General features: G+C 45.2%; 1 protein-coding gene across 2 annotated transcripts in view; it reads right to left on the bottom strand.

The window, feature by feature from the left end:
• LOC139581666 (serine/threonine-protein phosphatase 2A 55 kDa regulatory subunit B beta isoform-like) overlaps positions 1-19,171 on the bottom strand; it is a 49,557-nt gene that overhangs the window by 23,564 nt on the left and 6,822 nt on the right. The window contains exon 1 of one of the 2 annotated variants that reach the window (XM_071411669.1): positions 596-1,324. The exons of the other annotated variant lie outside the window; for it this stretch is intronic. Within the exon in view, the coding sequence (XP_071267770.1) occupies positions 596-665 (70 nt within the window). The 5' untranslated portion in view covers positions 666-1,324. Of the gene's footprint in view, positions 1-595; positions 1,325-19,171 lie in introns of those variants that run through there. 2 annotated transcript variants of the gene reach the window in all.

Below are 19,171 nucleotides of genomic sequence, written 5' to 3' on the forward strand. Positions count from 1 at the left end.
TCCATGGTGCTGAATCCAGTCACACTTTCTAGAATGATCCAACCTCACAGATACCCCCCCCCCCCCCCCCTCTCTCTCTCTCTCTCACACACACACACAGTATATTTACTGACTCATTCAAGGCCGCTTCACGTACCATTCGTAGCCCATTCATTCATTCAGTCAGTCCAGTCAGTGAAACGGATATCTAGATCGGTACTATCAGTTTCTAAATATGGAGCAGGAGAGACTCCCCTCTGGGCACAGACGTAAATGTTACGTCTAGTCCACGTTGGTTCAAAGTAATTCCATTGAAATGATGTGGAAACATCGTTGATTCAACCAGTTTGGGCCCAATGGGTAGGGAGTAGGCCAGACCAGTAGACCGCCACTCTCCATAAATGCGCATCCGAAACAATCGGTAGTCTACATGACACCACGCAAGATCGATAAGTGTCCGGGTCGGGACACTATAATGTCACTAAGTATTCTTCTGATAGGGATAAGTCAATCAATCCCTCATCATGACCGATATGCGGAATACTCGGCCTACATACTCTATGAAATAAACCGTGCAGTGTACATATGTAGTGAAGAATAGTTTTTCGATGCATACCTTCAGTAGCATAGTTGTGGTCGCGAAGGAAGCTGTTGTTGATCTTGCGGGTGTCAGTCTCCTCCTCCATTGATAAATCGGTTGGTTCTGGATCCTGAGACCGTTAAAAGACATCCTAGACGTTACCATCAGCAGCAGGCGGGCCGCGAGACCAACGGGAGCGCTGTCATCATGACTCCAACTCTCCGGTAGCTATAATGGAATGATCAAAAAGCCATATTGGCAACTTCCGTCCACGTCTCGGTGCGCATTAAATAGTGGAATAACAGACCTATCCAATTGTGTCTTTACAAAAAAAGACGAAAATAGCCTATGTAATTTAAAATGGACAAAATGTTTTCATATAGTGCCACCTCCTCTGCTATGCAGTGGAATGGGTCAAAGACATTGCCTTTCCCAGGTATGCGGGCGTGTGAATCAGACAGCAGTCCTCCGTAAATCTTCTCTGGTGAGGATTTGAGTTGAAGCAGGCAAGACTCTCTCTAACGAACAGTGTGGCTGGGGCGGGGGTAGGATTATGCGTCAAGCCTGACTGGCTAAAATCATTCCACCGTTTCCCTGCCAGCCTCCTCGGATGCACATCAGAGTACCACTTCGGGTTCTTCCTTCCTTTCGTTAACCAAGCAAAGTCCTCCTCGTCTTGTCTCCTCGAACAGAAGGAACTTTAATGCGCATATGGACTCGGCAGTATTCCTGCCGCTGGTACTGACGCGCCGCTTTAGCACTAGCTCCTCCCAATACAGATTGCCGCAGCCTGGATCTTCAAAACTACACGCGGCAAACGCGTTTTGAACGCTCGCTGTGACGTTTACTCCAACCACCACAGTGCAGCCTACTGGCAATGGTCAGTTAGAAAATCATGAATTATGAATGAATGACATTGTACAGTTCCAGCATATACGTTTTTTTCCGGGTGACAGTAAGGAATGGGCTCACTGATTTAGGTAATACATGTTAAAGTTGTAGGCCTATAGACAGCAGGAGAGAGAGGAATACATTGAGGGGAGAGAGTGATGAGGGTGAGAGGGGAGGCTAAAGATACAGAGGAAGACAGATCAGGAGAGTTGGGAAGTGGGGCAGAGGGAGAGACTGAGAATGACAGATATGGATCAGGAAAGTTGGGAAATGGGATAAGAGGGAGAGACTGAGAATGACAGATATGGATCAGGAGAGTTGGGAAGTGGGGCAGAGGGAGAGACTGAGAATGAGATACATGGATCAGGAGAGTGGGGCAGAGGGAGAGACTGAGAATGACAGATAGGGATCAGGGAAGTGGGGTAGAGAGAGAGACTGAGACAGGCAGGGGAAAAAAGGGAGGAAGAAAGAGTGAGGGAGGAAATAAATAGAGAAAGACAGAGAGAGACCGAGAGGGGAAAGAGAGACAAAGACAGAGAGAGGGGAAAAAGAGAGAGAGAGACAGAGAGAGAGAGAGAGGGAATAAATAGAAAAAGACAGAGAGAGAGAGAGGGGGGGAAGATAAAGAGAGAGACAGAAAGAGAGGAATGAGAGAGCAATAGAGACAGAAAGAGAGAGAAAGAGAGACAGAGAGAGAGGGGGGTGGGAGAGAGAGCGAGATGATGAAGGATGAGTGGAGCAACCAGTCTGATTAATTAGATGAAGTTGAGATGCCGTTGGTGCCGGGTCTTTCTGGATCTAATATCAATCACCACTGGGAACTTTCCCTCACTCACACACACACACACACACACACACACACACACACACACACACACACACACACACACTACCCTTTATAATCCCCCAATGTGTGTGTGTGTGTGTGTGTGTGTGTGTGTGTGTGTGTGTGTGTGTGTGTGTGTGTGTGTGTGTGTGTGTGTGTGTGTGTGTGTGTGTGTGTGTGTGTGTGTGTGTGTGTGTGTGTGTATGCGTATCGATTTGTCTGTGTGTGGGTGTGTGTGCGCATGTGTTTGGGCATTTGTGTGCATGTGTGTGTGTCTGCATTTTGTCAATACACATGTAATCCCTGGTCCCATTTGCAGCCAGGTCGCTCAAGATTCACTTCAAAATTGGACATCCGTCCATGTCCCGAGGACGTCGGGAGAGGCCTTTGAAACCTGCCCACAGGGGCAACGGTGAGCACTATTACCATCAAGTAGGCTTGTGTTTTGCTAGGGTGTTGTGGACACTCCTGGTGTTGTTGTTGTTGTTGTGGTTGTTGTTTTAACCCTATCCCAAACCTTAACTTAAAGATGCACTGTGCAGAAATCGTTCAGCCATTTCCTGGTTGCTAAAATTCTAATAGTTCAATTCTAATTTCAGTTAATGTGATAAAACAAGCAAGTAAAGTGTAGAAAATAACTGTACCATCTAAACCGCTGTGAAATATATTTTCCATAACCATAAATATTGTATTTTCAGCTGTTGGAAGCTGGTGCACAAAAACGAAACTTAAGAACGGGAAGCATAGAAATAGTACACATAGAACAGATCTACCGCTTCTTAGACTGGCTTTCAATGAGAATGACAGATCTATAACTCACATTTATATGTGAATTTGGTCAGGTCGCCCCAAAAAAGGGACATATTTTGCAGCTTTAACCATTCAGGATGAATGCAGGAGGAGCCACATAAAGGAGCAGCAACCCAGGGTGTCCAAAACACCACGCGTGTTGACGTCTGCAGCAGCGCTTCGACATTTGACGTTTGGAGAAATGTGTATACACGTCAGAATCCGAAGGGAAATGGGTCAAACCGTGAGATCTTGTTGACATTTGCACATACAATCCCCTGCTTTAGTGCTAATGGATATGTGGCTGTGGGAGAGAGATACTTTTCATACCAGAAACATCTCCTCTGTCTCCTACACATGTTATCTTACACCACACTAGCCCCCCAGCCTCCACCTGAATAATTACAGTGCCATGCCACACACACACGCACACCACACACAAACACACAAACACACCACTATGCTGAATAGATTACAGTGCATTACCCATGCAGAGCTATAATGAAGCCAACTGGAGCATTGGGAAGCTCTGTGTTCGGATGTAAAGAAGAACGGTTACATATTTACACTCTCCTGCTCTTCTAATACGAATCTCTGTTCAAAGCCACCTATCTTCAGCTTAAGATCTATCTGAGTGGTCAGTGGAGCATCTCCACTGAAATAGGACATCTTTATCATTATTTAAACAGGAGGACTGACAAGTGTGTTAAGTCATGGATTGTTACTAACAAAGACTCAAGTCTCCTGTGTGTCAGTTGAATAACAACAGGATTAGATTGAAAGGAATTAGAAGCTCTGGGAGACAATGGAAATGGCAGAGTTAGTGGAGTGAAGGCTGGTCGGTTGGACGATTATGAGTCCACTTGGGAAGTGGCAAGTGGGTAGAACGCAGGTGGCTTTGGTAAAGAGAGAGAGTTGTAGTTGATGTTAATGGTAATCCCATGTCCACTACTACTATTATTATTGCTGTTGGTCCCACCATTTATTTATATATAAATATATATATATTTTACATATATATATAAATATATATTTTTATATATGTATACTTTGACAATGTAAGTAATAATGAACTTGCCATGTCAATAAAGTCAATTGAATTGAATTGAATTGGATTGAGTGAGAGAGAGAGAGAGAATACATTAAAAAAGAGAATGGCAAAAGTCAGATATCGAGTGAGACAGAGAGAGAGCACAAGATAGAGAGAGAGAGACAGAATGAGACAGAGTGAGAGAGAGAGACAGATATTAAGGAAAGGCAGTGAAAAGCAGAAGCAGAAAATGTGACTGTTTAATGAAAGTGTGGAAGCCAGAAGCCAAAACCTCAGATCAATGCTACTGCTTTAAACGTCTTATGGATCCCTTCGCACGCCAATCCCTTTAGCGCTTTGGCTTTAATGACACAGATCCTTCCTGTCTTTTATCTCTACACTCCCCTTTTCCCCTGCTTTCCTCACCCTGTTTCGCCCAGCCTCTTTCCCTTGTCGTTTAGACAGGTCTCCCTGTTTCCCGCTCCCTAGCCCTGCCTTTCTCCCATCTACCTAGCCCTGTCTCTAAGCGTTTCTCCCCTCTATCTAGCCCTGTCTCTAATCTTTTCTCACCTCTACCTAGCTCTGTCTCTAAGCTTTTCTCCCCTCTCCCTAGCTCTGTCTCTAATCTTTTCTCCCATCTACCTAGCCCTGTCTCTAAGCTTTTCTCCCCTCTACCTAGCCCTGTCTCTAATCTTTTCTCCCCTCTACCTAGCCCTGTCTCTAAGCTTTTCTCCCCTCTATCTAGCCCTGTCTCTAAGCTTTTCTCCCATCTCCCTAGCCCTGTCTCTAAGCTTTTCTCCCCTCTCCCTAGCCCTGTCTCTAAGCTTTTCTCCCCTCTATCTAGCCCTGTCTCTAAGCTTTTCTCCCATCTCCCTAGCCCTGTCTCTAAGCTTTTCTCCCCTCTCCCTAGCCCTGTCTCTAAGCTTTTCTCCCCTCTCCCTAGCCCTGTCTCTAAGCTTTTCTCCCCTCTACCTAGCCCTGTCTCTAAGCTTTTCTCCCCTCTATCTAGCCCTGTCTCTAAGCTTTTCTCCCCTCTACCTAGCCCCGTCTCTAAGCTTTTCTCCCCTCTACCTAGCCCTGTCTCTAAGCTTTTCTCCCATCTACCTAGCCCTGTCTCTTAGCTTTTCTCCCATCTATGCTCCCTCCGTCTCTCTCATGCTCTCTCTCTCTCTAATGCTCCCTCCATCTCTCTCATGCTCTCTCTCTCTCTAATGCTCTCTCTCTAATGCTCCCTCCGTCTCTCTCATGCTCTCTCTCTCTCTCTAATGCTCTCTCTCTAAATGCTCCCTCCGTCTCTCTCATGCTCTCTCTCTCTCTAATGCTCTCTCTCTAATGCTCCATCCATCTCTCTCATGCTCTCTCTCTCTCTAATGCTCTCTCTCTAATGCTCCCTCCATCTCTCTCATGCTCTCTCTCTCTCTAATGCTCTCTCTCTAATGCTCCCTCCGTCTCTCTCATGCTCTCTCTCTCTCTAACGCTCTCTCTCTAAATGCTCCCTCCGTCTCTCTCATGCTCTCTCTCTCATGCTCCCTCCGTCTCTCTCATGCTCTCTCTCTCTCTCATGCTCCCCCCGTCTCTCTCATGCTCTCTCTCTCTCTCTCATGCTCCCTCCGTCTCTCTCATGCTCTCTCTCTCTCATGCTCTCTCTCTCTCTCTCTAATGAATCCCTTTCTCACTCCCCTAACACCCCCTCTTTTTTTTCCTTTTCTTTCTTTACCTTTATTTAACCAGGTAGGCTAGTTGAGAACAAGTTCTCATTTACAACTGCGACCTGGCCAAGATAAAGCAAAGCAGTGCGACAAAAACAACAACACAGAGTTACACATGGAATAAACAAGTGTACAGTCACTAACACAATAGGGGAAAAAATCCCTCCCCTCTTCCCCTTACACCTTCTCCTCTCCTCTCCTTCCCTTTTCTCCCTCTTTAGGTCCGGCCGGCCAGGTAGTTGGTCCGGTCGGGGGGACGAGACGGGGGATAAATAAAAATATGGATGTGTAGTTGTGGTTGAGTGTATTAAATCAAGCCTGAAGGGCGTTGGTCACTAACAGCAGGGTTTACTCCTCATGTCGTCTCTCTCTCTCTCTAATGTTCCCTCCATCTCTCTCCCCCTTTCTCTTCCTCTCTCTCTAATGTTCCCTCCATCTCTCTCCCCCTTTCTCTTCTTCTCTCTCTAATGTTCCCTCCATCTCTTTCTCTCTCCCCCTTTCTCTTCCTCTCTCTAATGTTCCCTCCATCTCTCTCTCCCCCCATTTCTCTTCCTCTCTAATGTCACCCCCATCTCCCCCTTTCTCTTCCTTTCTCTCTCTAATGTTCTCTCCATCTCTCTCTCTCAAATTCAATTTAAGGGGCTTTATTGGCATGGGAAACATATGTTAACATTGCCAAAGCAAGTGAAGTAGATAATAAACAAAAGTGAAATGAACAATAAAAAATTAACAGTAAACATTACACTCACAAAAGTTCCAAAACAATAAAGACATTTCAAATGTCGTATTATGTATATATACCGTGTTGTAACGATGTACAAATAGTTAAAGTACAAAAAGGAAAATAAATAAACATAAATATAGGTTGTATTTACAATGGTGTTTGTTCTTCACTGGTTGCCCTTTTCTTGTGGCAACAGGTCACAAATCTTGCTCTCTTCCTCTCTCGCTCTAATGCTCCCGCCATCTCTCTCTCTCCCTTTTTCTAATGCTCCCTCCCTCCATCTCTCTCTCTCCCCCTTTTTCTAATGCTCTCTCCCTCCATCTCTCTCTCCCCCTTTTTCTAATGCTCCCTCCCTCCACCCTCCATTAATGAATTAATTTAAATTGATGGATGTTCTATGATTAGTGGAAACCTTTCCTAGAAAAACTGGTCGATTTAAATGATTCCCTATGGAAATACCAGTACGTTAGCCTATCTGACCTCGAGGGCACACTAACAAACACATGTTTAGGCTATGCACACACTTGCATGCATAAACACACCCGCACACAGACACACACACACAGTCAAACCCCCCTTTTTTAAAGTCAAAATGTAGTTAATAGCAAAAAAAGTGACACATTTATTCAATTTTAATGTAGTCATTGCTGTATGAGTACAGCTATTCTGCAATGTGCTCTGTATGTAACCTCTCTTGTTGCTAGGTAACTGCCGGTGAAGCTACAACCATTGCTATGCAGCACAACGACAGCTGTCTCTGTAATTGGACCATTAAGATGATTAAACGTCGTCATCATTCCGCTCCTCTCTGTCTCAATACAGTTCAGGATCCACAACACGCTGTAACAGAAGAGTTAATGGACTGAACAGGAGAGGCTGATACTTCTTGTTTATTTCTCATTAGGAGACTGAAGATCATAAAGATTGTTTTCTAAGTCCCAAATGGCACCCTATTCCCTATAGAGTGCACTACTTTTGACCATAGCCCTACAAAAAGTAGTGCACTAAGTTGGGAATAGGGTGCCATTTGGGATATGGCAAGCTGTCCACACACACACACACACACACACACACACACACACACACACACACACACACACACACACACACACACACACACACACACACACACACACACACACACACACACACACACACACACACACACACGTGCACAGAATTATGAATTTGATGGATTGGAAATGATTTTTCCACCAGTGGCTACAGGCTTTCTGTGACTTTACGCCACACAGTACTACTCAATTCCTTAGTTATGATTGGCCCTCCCCCACCGTAAATTATGCTTTTGGCTTGGCCCGGTCTTCAGAGGCTGTGGCTTGTCCCGGTCTTCAGAGGCTGTGGCTTGTCCCGGTCTTCGGCGGCTGTGGCTTGGCCCGGTCTTCAGAGGCTGTGGCTTGGCCCGGTCTTCGGATGCTGTGGCTTGGCCCGGTCTTCGGATGCTGTGGCTTGGCCCGGTCTTCAGAGGCTGTGGCTTGGCCCGGTCTTCAGAGGCTGTGGCTTGGCCCGGTCTTCGGAGTCTATGGCTTGGCCCGGTCTTCAGAGGCTGTGGCTTGGCCCAGTCTTCGGAGTCTATGGCTTGGCCCGGTCTTCAGAGGCTGTGGCTTGGCCCAGTCTTCGGAGTCTATGGCTTGGCCCGGTCTTCAGAGGCTGTGGCTTGGCCCAGTCTTCGGAGGCTGTGGCTTGGCCCGGCCTTGTCAAAATGGAGCTTAGCGCCTCTCTCTCTTTCTTTCTCTTCTTTAACAAACCCTTCATTTTGTGAGCTAACAAATAATGAAGTAAAGTCACATTTAGCATGGTAAATTCATAAGCACAAATAAGAATGATATAGATAAGGATATTTTTCAAATGGAGAAAGTTTCTATTGCATAGTGACTATATGTACATCTAGCGTGTGAGCGGTATTTCTCAAAGCGAGTGATAATTAGCAACGGTTATATTGGGCTCAATGTGGTGAGTTCAAAGACAACCTTGGTAGTATAATAAACGTTGAAACAACTGGATTGTTTTAGGCCACAGAATATAGAGAAGGGCTGTTTATCTGACCCTTTTCTTTTCTATTTCAATATGGAAGTAATGTCACGACTTCAGCAGAAGTCGGTTCCTCTCCTTGTTCGGTCGACGTCACCGGTCTTCTAGCCATCACCGATCCACCTTTCATTTTCCATTTGTTTTGTCTTGTTTTCCCGCACACCTGGTTTACATTCCCTAATTATTTGACGTGCATATAACCCTCTGTTCCCCCCATGTCTGTGTGTGTAAATGTTTGTTGTAGAGTATTTGTGCACTTCAGACTGGTTTGCGACAGGTTATTTCAACCCGTATTTTGTTGTTCTGGGTGCAGTTTGTTTTGCCGCATTATACTGCTCCGGTTGTTACCCATTTCTGCTCTCCTGCGCCTGACTTCCCTGCAGCCAGTTACGCACCTCTTACAAGTAAATCAGGTACTGGTTTTTGTATGCACTGTTTCTTGAGTAAAATGTATTCTTATACCATATTCTTGTAGGGAGTGTAGGGAGCATGGGGGGGGGGGGGGGATACATAAGATGTGACAAATCAATTGTATGTTTCGGTGTTCCTCAAGGTTCTGTTTTAGGACCACTATTGTTTTCACTATATAGTCTACCTCTTGGTGATGTCATTCGGAAACACAATGTCAACTTTCACTGCTATGTGGACGACACACAGCTGTCCATTTTGATTAAACATGGTGAAGCCCCAAAATTGCCTACCCTGGAAGCCTGTGTTTCAGACATAAGCACATTTTTTACTTTTAAACTCAGACAAAACAGAGATGCTAGTTCTAGGTCCCAAGAAACAAATACATATGCTGTTGGATCTGACAAATAATCCTGATTATCCAATCCACCACCCTTACTGTCTCTGCCTGGCCGGTTCCCCTCTCTCCACTGGGATTCTCTGCCTCTGACTCTATTACGGGGGCTGAGTCACTGGCTTACTAGTGCTCTTCCATGCCGTCCCTATGAGGGGTGCGTCACTTCATTGGGTTAAGTCACAGACGTGATCTTCCTGTCCGGTTTTGCGCCCCCTCAGGATCGTGTGGTGGAGGAGATCTTTGTGGTCTATACACAGCCTTGTCTCAGGATAGTAAGTTGGTGGTCTGCTGATATCCCTATAGTGGTGTGGGGGCTGTGCTTTGGCAAAGAGGCTGGGGTTATAACCTGCCTGTTTGGCCCTGTCCGGGGGTATCGTCAGACGGGGCCACAGTGTCCAGTATCTATGCTGCAATCGTCTATGTGCCGGGGGGCTAGGGTCAGTCTATTATATCTGGTGTAATTCTCCTGTCTTAACTGGTGTTCTGTGTGAATTTAACCATGCTCCCTCTAATTCTCTCTCTCTCCCTCTCTCCCTCCCCTCCCGGAGGACCTGTGCCCTAGGGCCATGCCTCAGGACTACCTAGCCTAATGACTCCTTGTGGTCCCCAGTCTACCTGGTCGTGCTGCTGCTCCAGTTCAACTGTTCTGCCTGCGGCTATGGAACCCTGACCTGTTCACCGGATGTGCTACCTTGTCCCGGACCTGCTGTTTTCGACTCGCTCTCTCCATCTCTGGCTCCTCTCTCGCTCTCTCTCTGTCTACTCTCTTTCGCTGTCTCTTCTCTCTCGCTCTCTTCTCTCTCACTCTCCTCTCTCTCGCTCTCTCTCTTTCTCTCTGTTTCCCCTCTCTCGCTCTATCTGTCTCCTCTCTCTCTCTCTCTCTCTCTCTCTCTCTCTCTCTCTCTCTCTCTCTCTCTCTCTCTCTCTCTCTCTCTCTCTCTCTCTCTCTCTCTCTCTCCATCTCTACCGCACCTGCTGTCTCGACCTCTGAATGCTCGGCTATGAAAAGCCAACTGACATTTACTCCTGAGGTACTGACCTGTTGCACCCTCTACAACCACTGTGATTATTATTTGACCCTGCTGGTCATCTATGAACGTTTGAACATCTTGAAGATCAATCTGGCCTTAATGGCCATGTACTCTTACAATCTCCACCCGGCACAGCCAGAAGAGGACTGGCCACCCCTCAGAGCCTGGTTCCTCGCTAGGTTTCATCCAAGGTTCCTGCCTTTCTAGGGAGTTTGTCCTAGCCACCGTGCTTCTACATCAGCATTGCTTGCTGTTTGGGGTTTTAGGCTGGGTTTCCGTACAGCACTTTGTGACATCTGCTGATGTAAAAAGGGCTTCATAAATAAATTTGATTGATGATTGATTGAAAGGGGGACATGATGAAAGGGGGACATGACTAAAAAAGTTTGGGAAACACTGATCTAGCTAATGATTAGATACAGACGGGCAACCTCACGCTTCAGCTTATTTATTTATAGCCACTATGCTGCATCAGTTGTTGTTATGCTCATTTTGGACAATTTAATTTTAGTAGAAAAGTAGAAAAGTCACCAGAGACGCGTTCAGTATAAAAAAAAATGTAATGCAACGCTCGATTAAATGGGAACAGTGCTGTTCTGAATAATGACCAGTTGAAAACTGGGGAGGGGAGCGGCTCAAAATGCACTGCTACCCCTCCAATACGTCACTCATTGCTTAAAGCCACACCCACTAAACGTTAGACCCACAGTTTAAAGTAATGAAGAAATGGTTGGTATTTCAGTTGTGGTTGGGATATATTAACCAAATTATCAGGAAAGTTTGGGATATATTTTCCCTTTAAAATTCACCAGAATCAACCCTTTCACAGCTATTTCTTTAAAAAAAAACATATTATTGGGGGCATGCCCCTTGACCCCCCCTAGAAGGGTGTTGATGCATTGAATGCATTGCTACATTCAATGTCTTGTAGGCCTAGTTGAGTGGCTGGCCTAGTTGAGTAGCTGGCCTAGTTGAGTAGCTGGCCTAGTTGAGTAGCTGGCCTAGGCTACAACTCAAATGTTGAGTTGTGTTTCTTTGCATGTTTTTTTGTTGCAGGTTTTGTTTTTTGGTTGTTCATTGTCAAGCTTTCAAAACCGAAGCCAGACTGCAACATTTTAGTAGCCTAGCTAGGACTGTGGCATTGGTCTGTACACTTTCCCTCCGTTGCGTGCTGTAAACGGGACCCACGAAAGCAGTGCAATTGACTTTGAATACACAGATCCAAGTGCATCACGCTGTAATTTCATGAACTAAATGACTCAACTGTTGACTAATTTATACTCGCTTGTATGTCATATTGTCCTTTAGTAGTAATTTATACCCACATGTGAATCCTTTATCTTATAACTTTTTGACAACTAAGGTGACATTTTCTGTAGGCTACAGAAATGACCCGTTGGAACCGAAACTTGGCGTGGACATTTAGCAAAAGTATGTCGAACATCTCGTTCCAAAATCATGGGCATAAATATGGAGTTGCCCCCCCACCCCCATTGCTACTATAACAGCCTACACTCTTTCCACCAGATGTTGGAACATTGCTACGGGGACTTGCTTCCATTCAGCCACAAGAGCATTAGTGACGTCAGACACTGATGTTGGGCGATTAGGCCTGGCTCACAGTCGTCGTTCCAACTCATCCCAAAGGTGTTCGATGGGGTCGAGGCTCTGTGCAGGCAAGTCAAGATCTTCCACACCGATTTCAACAAACTATTTCACAGGGCCATTGTCATGCTGAAACAGTAAAGGGCCTTCCCCAAACTGTTGGCACAAAGTTGGAAGCACAGAATCATCTAGAATGTCATTGTATGCTGTAGCGTTAAGAATTGAACCATGACAAACAGCCCCAGACGGTTCAACAGTGAAGTGGTAGGCCACACAAGCTCACAAAACAGGACCGCCGAGTGCTGAATCAAATAGCGTGTAAAAATCGTCTGTCCTCGGTTGCAACTCTCACTACGGAGTTCCAAACTGCCTCTGGAAGCAACGTCAACACAATAACTGTTCGTCGGGGGCTTCATGAAATGGGTTTCCATAGCCGAGCAGCCGCACACAAGCCTAAGATCACCATGCACAATGCCAAGCGTCAGCTGGAGTGGTGTAAAGCGCCCTGCCATTGGACTCTGGAGCAGTGGAAACACGTTCTCTGGAGTGATGAATCACGCTTCACCATCTGGCAGTCCGACGGACTAATCTGGGTTTGGCGGATGCCAGAAGAACGCTACCTGCCCGAATGCATAGTGCCAACTGTAAAGTTTGGTGGAGGACGAACAGTTATTGTGTTGACGTTGCTTCCAGATGCAGTGTTGAAACCGAGGACAAACTTTCTTTCTTTCTTTCTCGGCGGTCCTGTTTTGTGAGCTTGTGTGGCCTACCACTTCGTGGCTGAACCGTTGTTGCTACAAGATAATTCCACTTCACAATAACAGCACTTACAGTTGACCGGGGCAGCTCTAGCAGGGCAGAAATTTGAGGAACTGACTTGTTGTAAAGGTGGGATCCTATGACGGTGTCACATTTAAAGTCACAGAGCTCTTCAGTAAGGCCGTTCTACTGCCAATGTTTGTCTATGGAGAAACATTGGCAGTAAAATGGCCTTATTGTCAGCAACGGGTGTGTAGAATGGCCTGACACCTGACAGCAACGGGTGAGGCTGAAATAGTGAAATAGACTAATCCACTAATTTGAAGGGGTGTGCACATGCTTTTGTATATTTAGTGTATGATATAGTGCACTGGCTGACTCATGTGTGGGTTTGGTAGGATGGGTGTGGCAATGCACTGCCACTAGGCATGCAGCACGTTGGCAGTGCTTGCTGTGACTTGTAGTGCAGCGCATCACGTCAGTACAATATAGAGCCCCACAGTGGAGGTGTCATAAAACCCAGAGAACCTAATGGTCAAACAGGGAAGTGGATCCAATTGTTTTTCCACCATTACTTTTTTAGAAACTTTTTAAAGAATTTTAGAAAACATAAAAGTCACCTTGTCCTACAGAGATTTACATGGTTCTCAAAACGTCACGCCAGGGTAAGCCTACACAAAACACAGCCCTTATTTTAAGTGTTTCTAAAATCCCCAATGGGAAAAAGGAATGGGGGGAAAACAATTGGGACCATTTCCTTGTTTGACCGTTAAGTTTTATGGGATTTATGACATACTGTGGTACTCTATGGAAGCGGGCCAAAATGAATTGACAACCCAAATCATTGCTGGGGCCGGATTTGGCCAGCGGGCCTTGTGTTTCACACATGTGACTTAGAGGGAACAGATACTGTGACTAGTGTGATTGTCTATGGAGCTGAAGTAAACAGAATTAATATCAGTCCTCCAACCCTCCAGTCTATTACTAGGATAAATCACAGAGATATGTTCTCCTCCCTCTGTGAATAGTAACATGTCAATGAGCTGATCCAGCCTGTAACTTACACTCTCTGGGCTTAGTTTAATTGGACCATCAGAGTAAAGCTGTAAAGCTAATATTGATCTAGACTGGTTAATTGATCTCTCTAAGTGACTGCATAGAACACGATGACTGGCTGTGATAGTCTGCCTGCCTGCCAGCCTGTCTGTCTGCCCGTCTGGAAAGGGAAAGGGGATACCCAATCAGTTGTACAACTGAATACATTCAGCTGAAATATGTCTTCTGCATTTAACCCAACCCCTCTGAATCAGAGAGGTGGGGGGGGCTGCCTTAATAGACGTCCGCGTCTTCGGCGCCCAAAGTTGTTGTTGAGAGTTAACTGCATTGCTCAAGGGCACAACAGACGATTTTTTCACCTTTCCAATGCAACTTGCCCAATGCAACTTGCCCAGTGCTCTTAACCGCTAGGCTACCCGCTGTCCCTGTCTGTCCTTCTGGCCGTTTGTCTGTCTGTTCACACTAGACTGAGTCATGAGGAGGAGTGTGTCTCTGTGTTGTCTGGCCATGGAGAGCAGAGCAGCCTCACATGTAGGGAATGTCTGGAAGGGTCAACAGTGGAGAAGGTGGAAAGTTTTAAGTTCCTCGGCATACACTTCACAGACAAACTGAAATGGTCCACCCACACAGACAGCGTGGTGAAGAAGGCGCAACAGTGCCTCTTCAACCTCAGGTGGCTGAATAAATGTACAGATGCACAATCGAGAGCATCCTGTCGGGCTGTATCACAGCCTGGTACGGCAACTGCACCGCCCTCAACCGCAAGGCTCTCCAGAGGGTGGTGCGGTCTGCACAACGCATCACCGGAGGCAAACTACCTGCCCTCCAGGACACCTACACCAACCGATGTCACAGGAAGGCCAAAAAGATCATCAAGGACAACAACCACCTGAGCCACTGCCGGTTCACCCCGCTACCATCCAGAAGGCGAGGTCAGTACAGGTGCATCAAAGCTGGGACCGAGAGACTGAAAAACAGCTTCTATCTCAAGGCCATCAGACTGTTAAACAGCCATCACTAACTCAGAGAGGCTGCTGCCTACATTGAGACACAATCACTGGCCATTTTAATAAACGGATCACGAGTCACTTTAAATAATGCCACTTTAAATAATGCCACTTTAATAATGTTTACATATCTTACATTACTCATATCATATGTATATACTGTACTCTATATCATCTACTGCATCTTGCCATCTTTATGTAATACATGTACCACTAGCCACTTTAAACTATGCCACTTTATGTTTACATACCCTACAGTACTCATCTCATATGTATATACCGTACTCTATACCATCTACTGCATCTTGCCATGCCGTTCTGTACCACCACTCATTCATATATCTTTATGTACATATTCTTTATCCCTTTACACTTGTGTGTGTGTATAAGGTAGTAGTTGTGGAATTGTTAGGTTAGATTACTTGTTGGTTATTACTGCATTGTCGGAACTAGAAGCACAAGCATTTCGCTACACTCGCATTAACATCTGCTAACCATGTGTATGTGACTAATAAAATTTGATTTGATTTGATTTGATTTGATTTAACTGACTTGCCTAGTTAAATAAAGGTTAAAATATGTACATATTCTCATTCACCCCTTTAGATTTGTGTGTATAAGGTAGTTGTTGGGGACTTGTTTGATATTACTGTACTGTCGGAACTAGAAGCACAAGCATTTCGCTACACTCGCATTAACATCTGCTAACCGTGTCTATGTGACCAATTTGATTTGTCTGCTACTTCAACACTGACCGTAGTACATTTTATCGTGCAGCACCACCTTCTGGCATAAACGAGCATTACATGTGAAAATGCAAAGACATTGACAACATATGCACAGCTGATTACTCACACCCCCCATCCACTCTGCCAGGACAGGACAAACAGCCTAGTTTAGCAGTCTGCTTCTCTCTCTCTCTCTCTCTCTCCATTCAAGATTTTGAATAGTATTTGCTTATCACTCAGAGGGAGGATTATTTCTTTAAGAAAGCTCTGACTTTTACTAAAATCCCACTATTTACAGCGTCAAACCTCGAGGCCTGCCTGTGAATACATGTTGTAGATGATAAAGTAAGCATCCTAATCCTATAGATTACCACTCAGTCCCTCCAGGATAATCCTTTATAATCCTATAGATTACCTCTACGTCCCGCCAAGATAATCCTTTACAATCCTATAGATTACTACTCGAACCCTCCAGGATAATCCTTTACAATCCTATAGATTACCACTCCGTCCCTCCAGGATAATCCTTTATAATCCTATAGATTACCACTCCGTCCCTCCAGGATAATCCTTTATAATCCTATAGATTACTACTCGAACCCTCCAGGATAATCCTTTATAATCCTATAGATTACTACTCGAACCCTCCAGGATAATCCTTTATAATCCTATAGATTACCACTCGAACCCTCCAAGATAATCCTTTATAATCCTATAGATTACCACTCAAACCCTCCAGGATAATCCTTTATAATCCTATAGATTACCACTCCGTCCCTCCAGGATAATAATTTATAATCCTATAGATTACCACTCAGTCCCTCCAGGATAATAATTTTAGAATCCCAGCAGAGAAGAACAGAGACACAAGGGGAACTAGGAATTGCCTTGTAATCCTGTAATTAACCGGAGACATACTGTTTTTGTTGTTGTTGTTGTTATATACAGCAAATTATTGGAAAGAAGAGAGAAGCAGAGAGAGTGTGAAAGAGAGATAGAGAGACAGAGAGATAATTCAATTTTGAGAAACTCCCATTTCTTTTGGGTGAAATACCACATAGTGCCATCACAGCAGCAATATTTGTGACCTGTTGTCACAAGAAGAGGGCAACCAGTAAAGAACAAACACCATTGTAAATACAACCCATATTTATGTTTATTTATTTTCCCTTTTGTACTTTAACTATTTGCACATCGTAACAACACTGTATAAAGACATAATATGACATTTGGAACTTGTGTGAGTGTAATATTCACTTTTGTTTATTCATTTCTCTTGCTTTGGCAATATGTTTCCCATGTCAATAAAGCCCCTTGAATTGAGAGAGAGATGGGGAGGGGGGAATAGAGAGAATACATACAGTTACCAGGTCTAATGTGTACTAGAGTGTGAAGAACGTGTAGGCTACATATTACCACAAATCAACTCTGTAAGTCAGTGAGTATTAAGTCAGTCATTTTGGTCTCTGTGCCCTGATGCACTTCGACACACACACACACACACACACACACACACACACACACACACACACACACACACACACACACACACACACACACACACACACACACACACACACACACACACACACACACACACACACACACACACACAGTCACATGCCCTCTGTAAGAAGGAAGTCAACTGCTCAGTGCTCTGTCTGCTCTCCCCAGGCCCTGTATTCAGAACAGCTCTCTCTGCTCTCCCTAGGCCCTGTATTCAGAACAGCTCTGTCTGCTCTCCCCAGGCCCTGTATTCAGAACAGCTTTGTCTGCTCTTCCCAGGCCCTGTATTCAGAACAGCTCTGTCTGCCCTCCCCAGTCCCTGTATTCAGAACAGCTCTGTCTGCTCTCCCCAGGCCCTGTATTCAGAACAGCTCTGTCTGCTCTCCCCAGGCCCTGTATTCAGAACAGCTCTGTCTGCTCTCCCCAGGCCCTGTATTCAGAACAGCTCTGTCTGCTCTCCCCAGGCCCTGTATTCAGAACAGCTTTGTCTGCTCTCCCCAGGCCCTGTATTCAGAACAGCTCTGTCTGCTCTCCCCAGGCCCTGTATTCAGAACAGCTCTGTCTGCTCTCCCCAGGCCCTGTATTCAGAACAGCTCTGTCTGCTCTCCCCAGGCCCTGTATTCAGAACAGCTCTGTCTGCTCTCCCCAGGCCCTGTATTCAGAACAGCTCTGTCTGCTCTGCTTTAGGAAGCACATGGAACCTGGCATACCCCTGTATAATACCAGACAAATTAACAAGAGAACATTGAAACACAGATGTCACACTGTTCTAATGAAATAGAGGCCTTTTAGGTGTAGTAGTATTGTTAACCAAGAAGTTCTCAGAATGAGCAGGCTTCTCAGAATGTTTTTATTTATTTACTTTTATTTCACCTTTATTTAACCAGGTAGGCTAGTTGAGAACACCTTTATTTAACCAGGTAGGCTAGTTGAGAACACCTTTATTTAACCAGGTAGGCTAGTTGAGAACACCTTTATTTAACCAGGTAGGCTAGTTGAGAACACCTTTATTTAACCAGGTAGGCTAGTTGAGAACACCTTTATTTAACCAGGTAGGCTAGTTGAGAACACCTTTATTTAACCAGGTAGGCTAGTTGAGAACACCTTTATTTAACCAGGTAGGCAAGTTGAGAACACCTTTATTTAACCAGGTGTCAGGTTTTGGCCAGGACTGTTCTGGTTTTTTGTCACTAGATGTCCCCATTGCACCTTTTTTGTACCTTTTGTTTTTTCCCTTGCTCTATTATTGTTTGCACCTGTATGTCGTTCCCTTGTTAGTATTTAATCCCTGTGTGTTCCTTAGTTCCTTGCTCAGTGTTTGTATGTTAGCACCCAGCCCCAGCCCAAGCCTTGTTGTGAACATATATTTTTCTCTTGTTGGATTTTCCAGAGGTTCTCTGGTTTTGTTCTTTTGTATTTTGGATTAGTCTTTTAGGTTTGTTTTTTCCCTTGCTGTTTTTACCACTTTGTAGATTTTCTTTGTATTTTGGAAGTTATCTATTTTTTATTAAACCACCATCTCTAGTACTGCTGTGTCTGCCTCATCTTCTGGGTTCTGCCGATTTAGTGACTGTTTCTAGCACCGGGTCTTGACAGAAACACTGAGCCATTAAAATGAACCCAGAGGCAGCCAGTACCCAGGACTTTTTTCCCATGCTGTCCCACCACGAGGGGACTGTCCAACGTCACGAAGCTGCTCTGGTTCAGCAAGAGGCCTTAATGGCTGGACATTCTCAACTTCTGTCGGAGATGATGACTTCCATAAAGCAGATTTCTGATCAACTTTCTCCTGCAACCGCTTCTGCTCCAGTTCATCAGATTCAAGTGCCCGTGGCAGTTAACCCCCTGGCTGAACCTCGTCTGCCGCCTCCCCAACGGTTCTCAGGTGATCCGAGTGGTTGTAAGGGGTTTTTCACCCAATGTTCTCTCTCCTTCGAGCTGCAACCCTCGTCATTTCCCACCGACCGGTCCAAGATAGCATATATCATCACCCTGCTGTCGGAAAAAGCCCTAGCCTGGGCTACTGCTGTGTGGGATGCCCAAAGTCCCTGCTGTGCCAGCTACTCTACCTTTGCTGAAGAATTCAAGCGAGTGTTT

This window comes from Salvelinus alpinus, chromosome 7, assembly GCF_045679555.1.
Source record: "Salvelinus alpinus chromosome 7, SLU_Salpinus.1, whole genome shotgun sequence".
Lineage (NCBI taxonomy): Eukaryota > Metazoa > Chordata > Actinopteri > Salmoniformes > Salmonidae > Salvelinus > Salvelinus alpinus.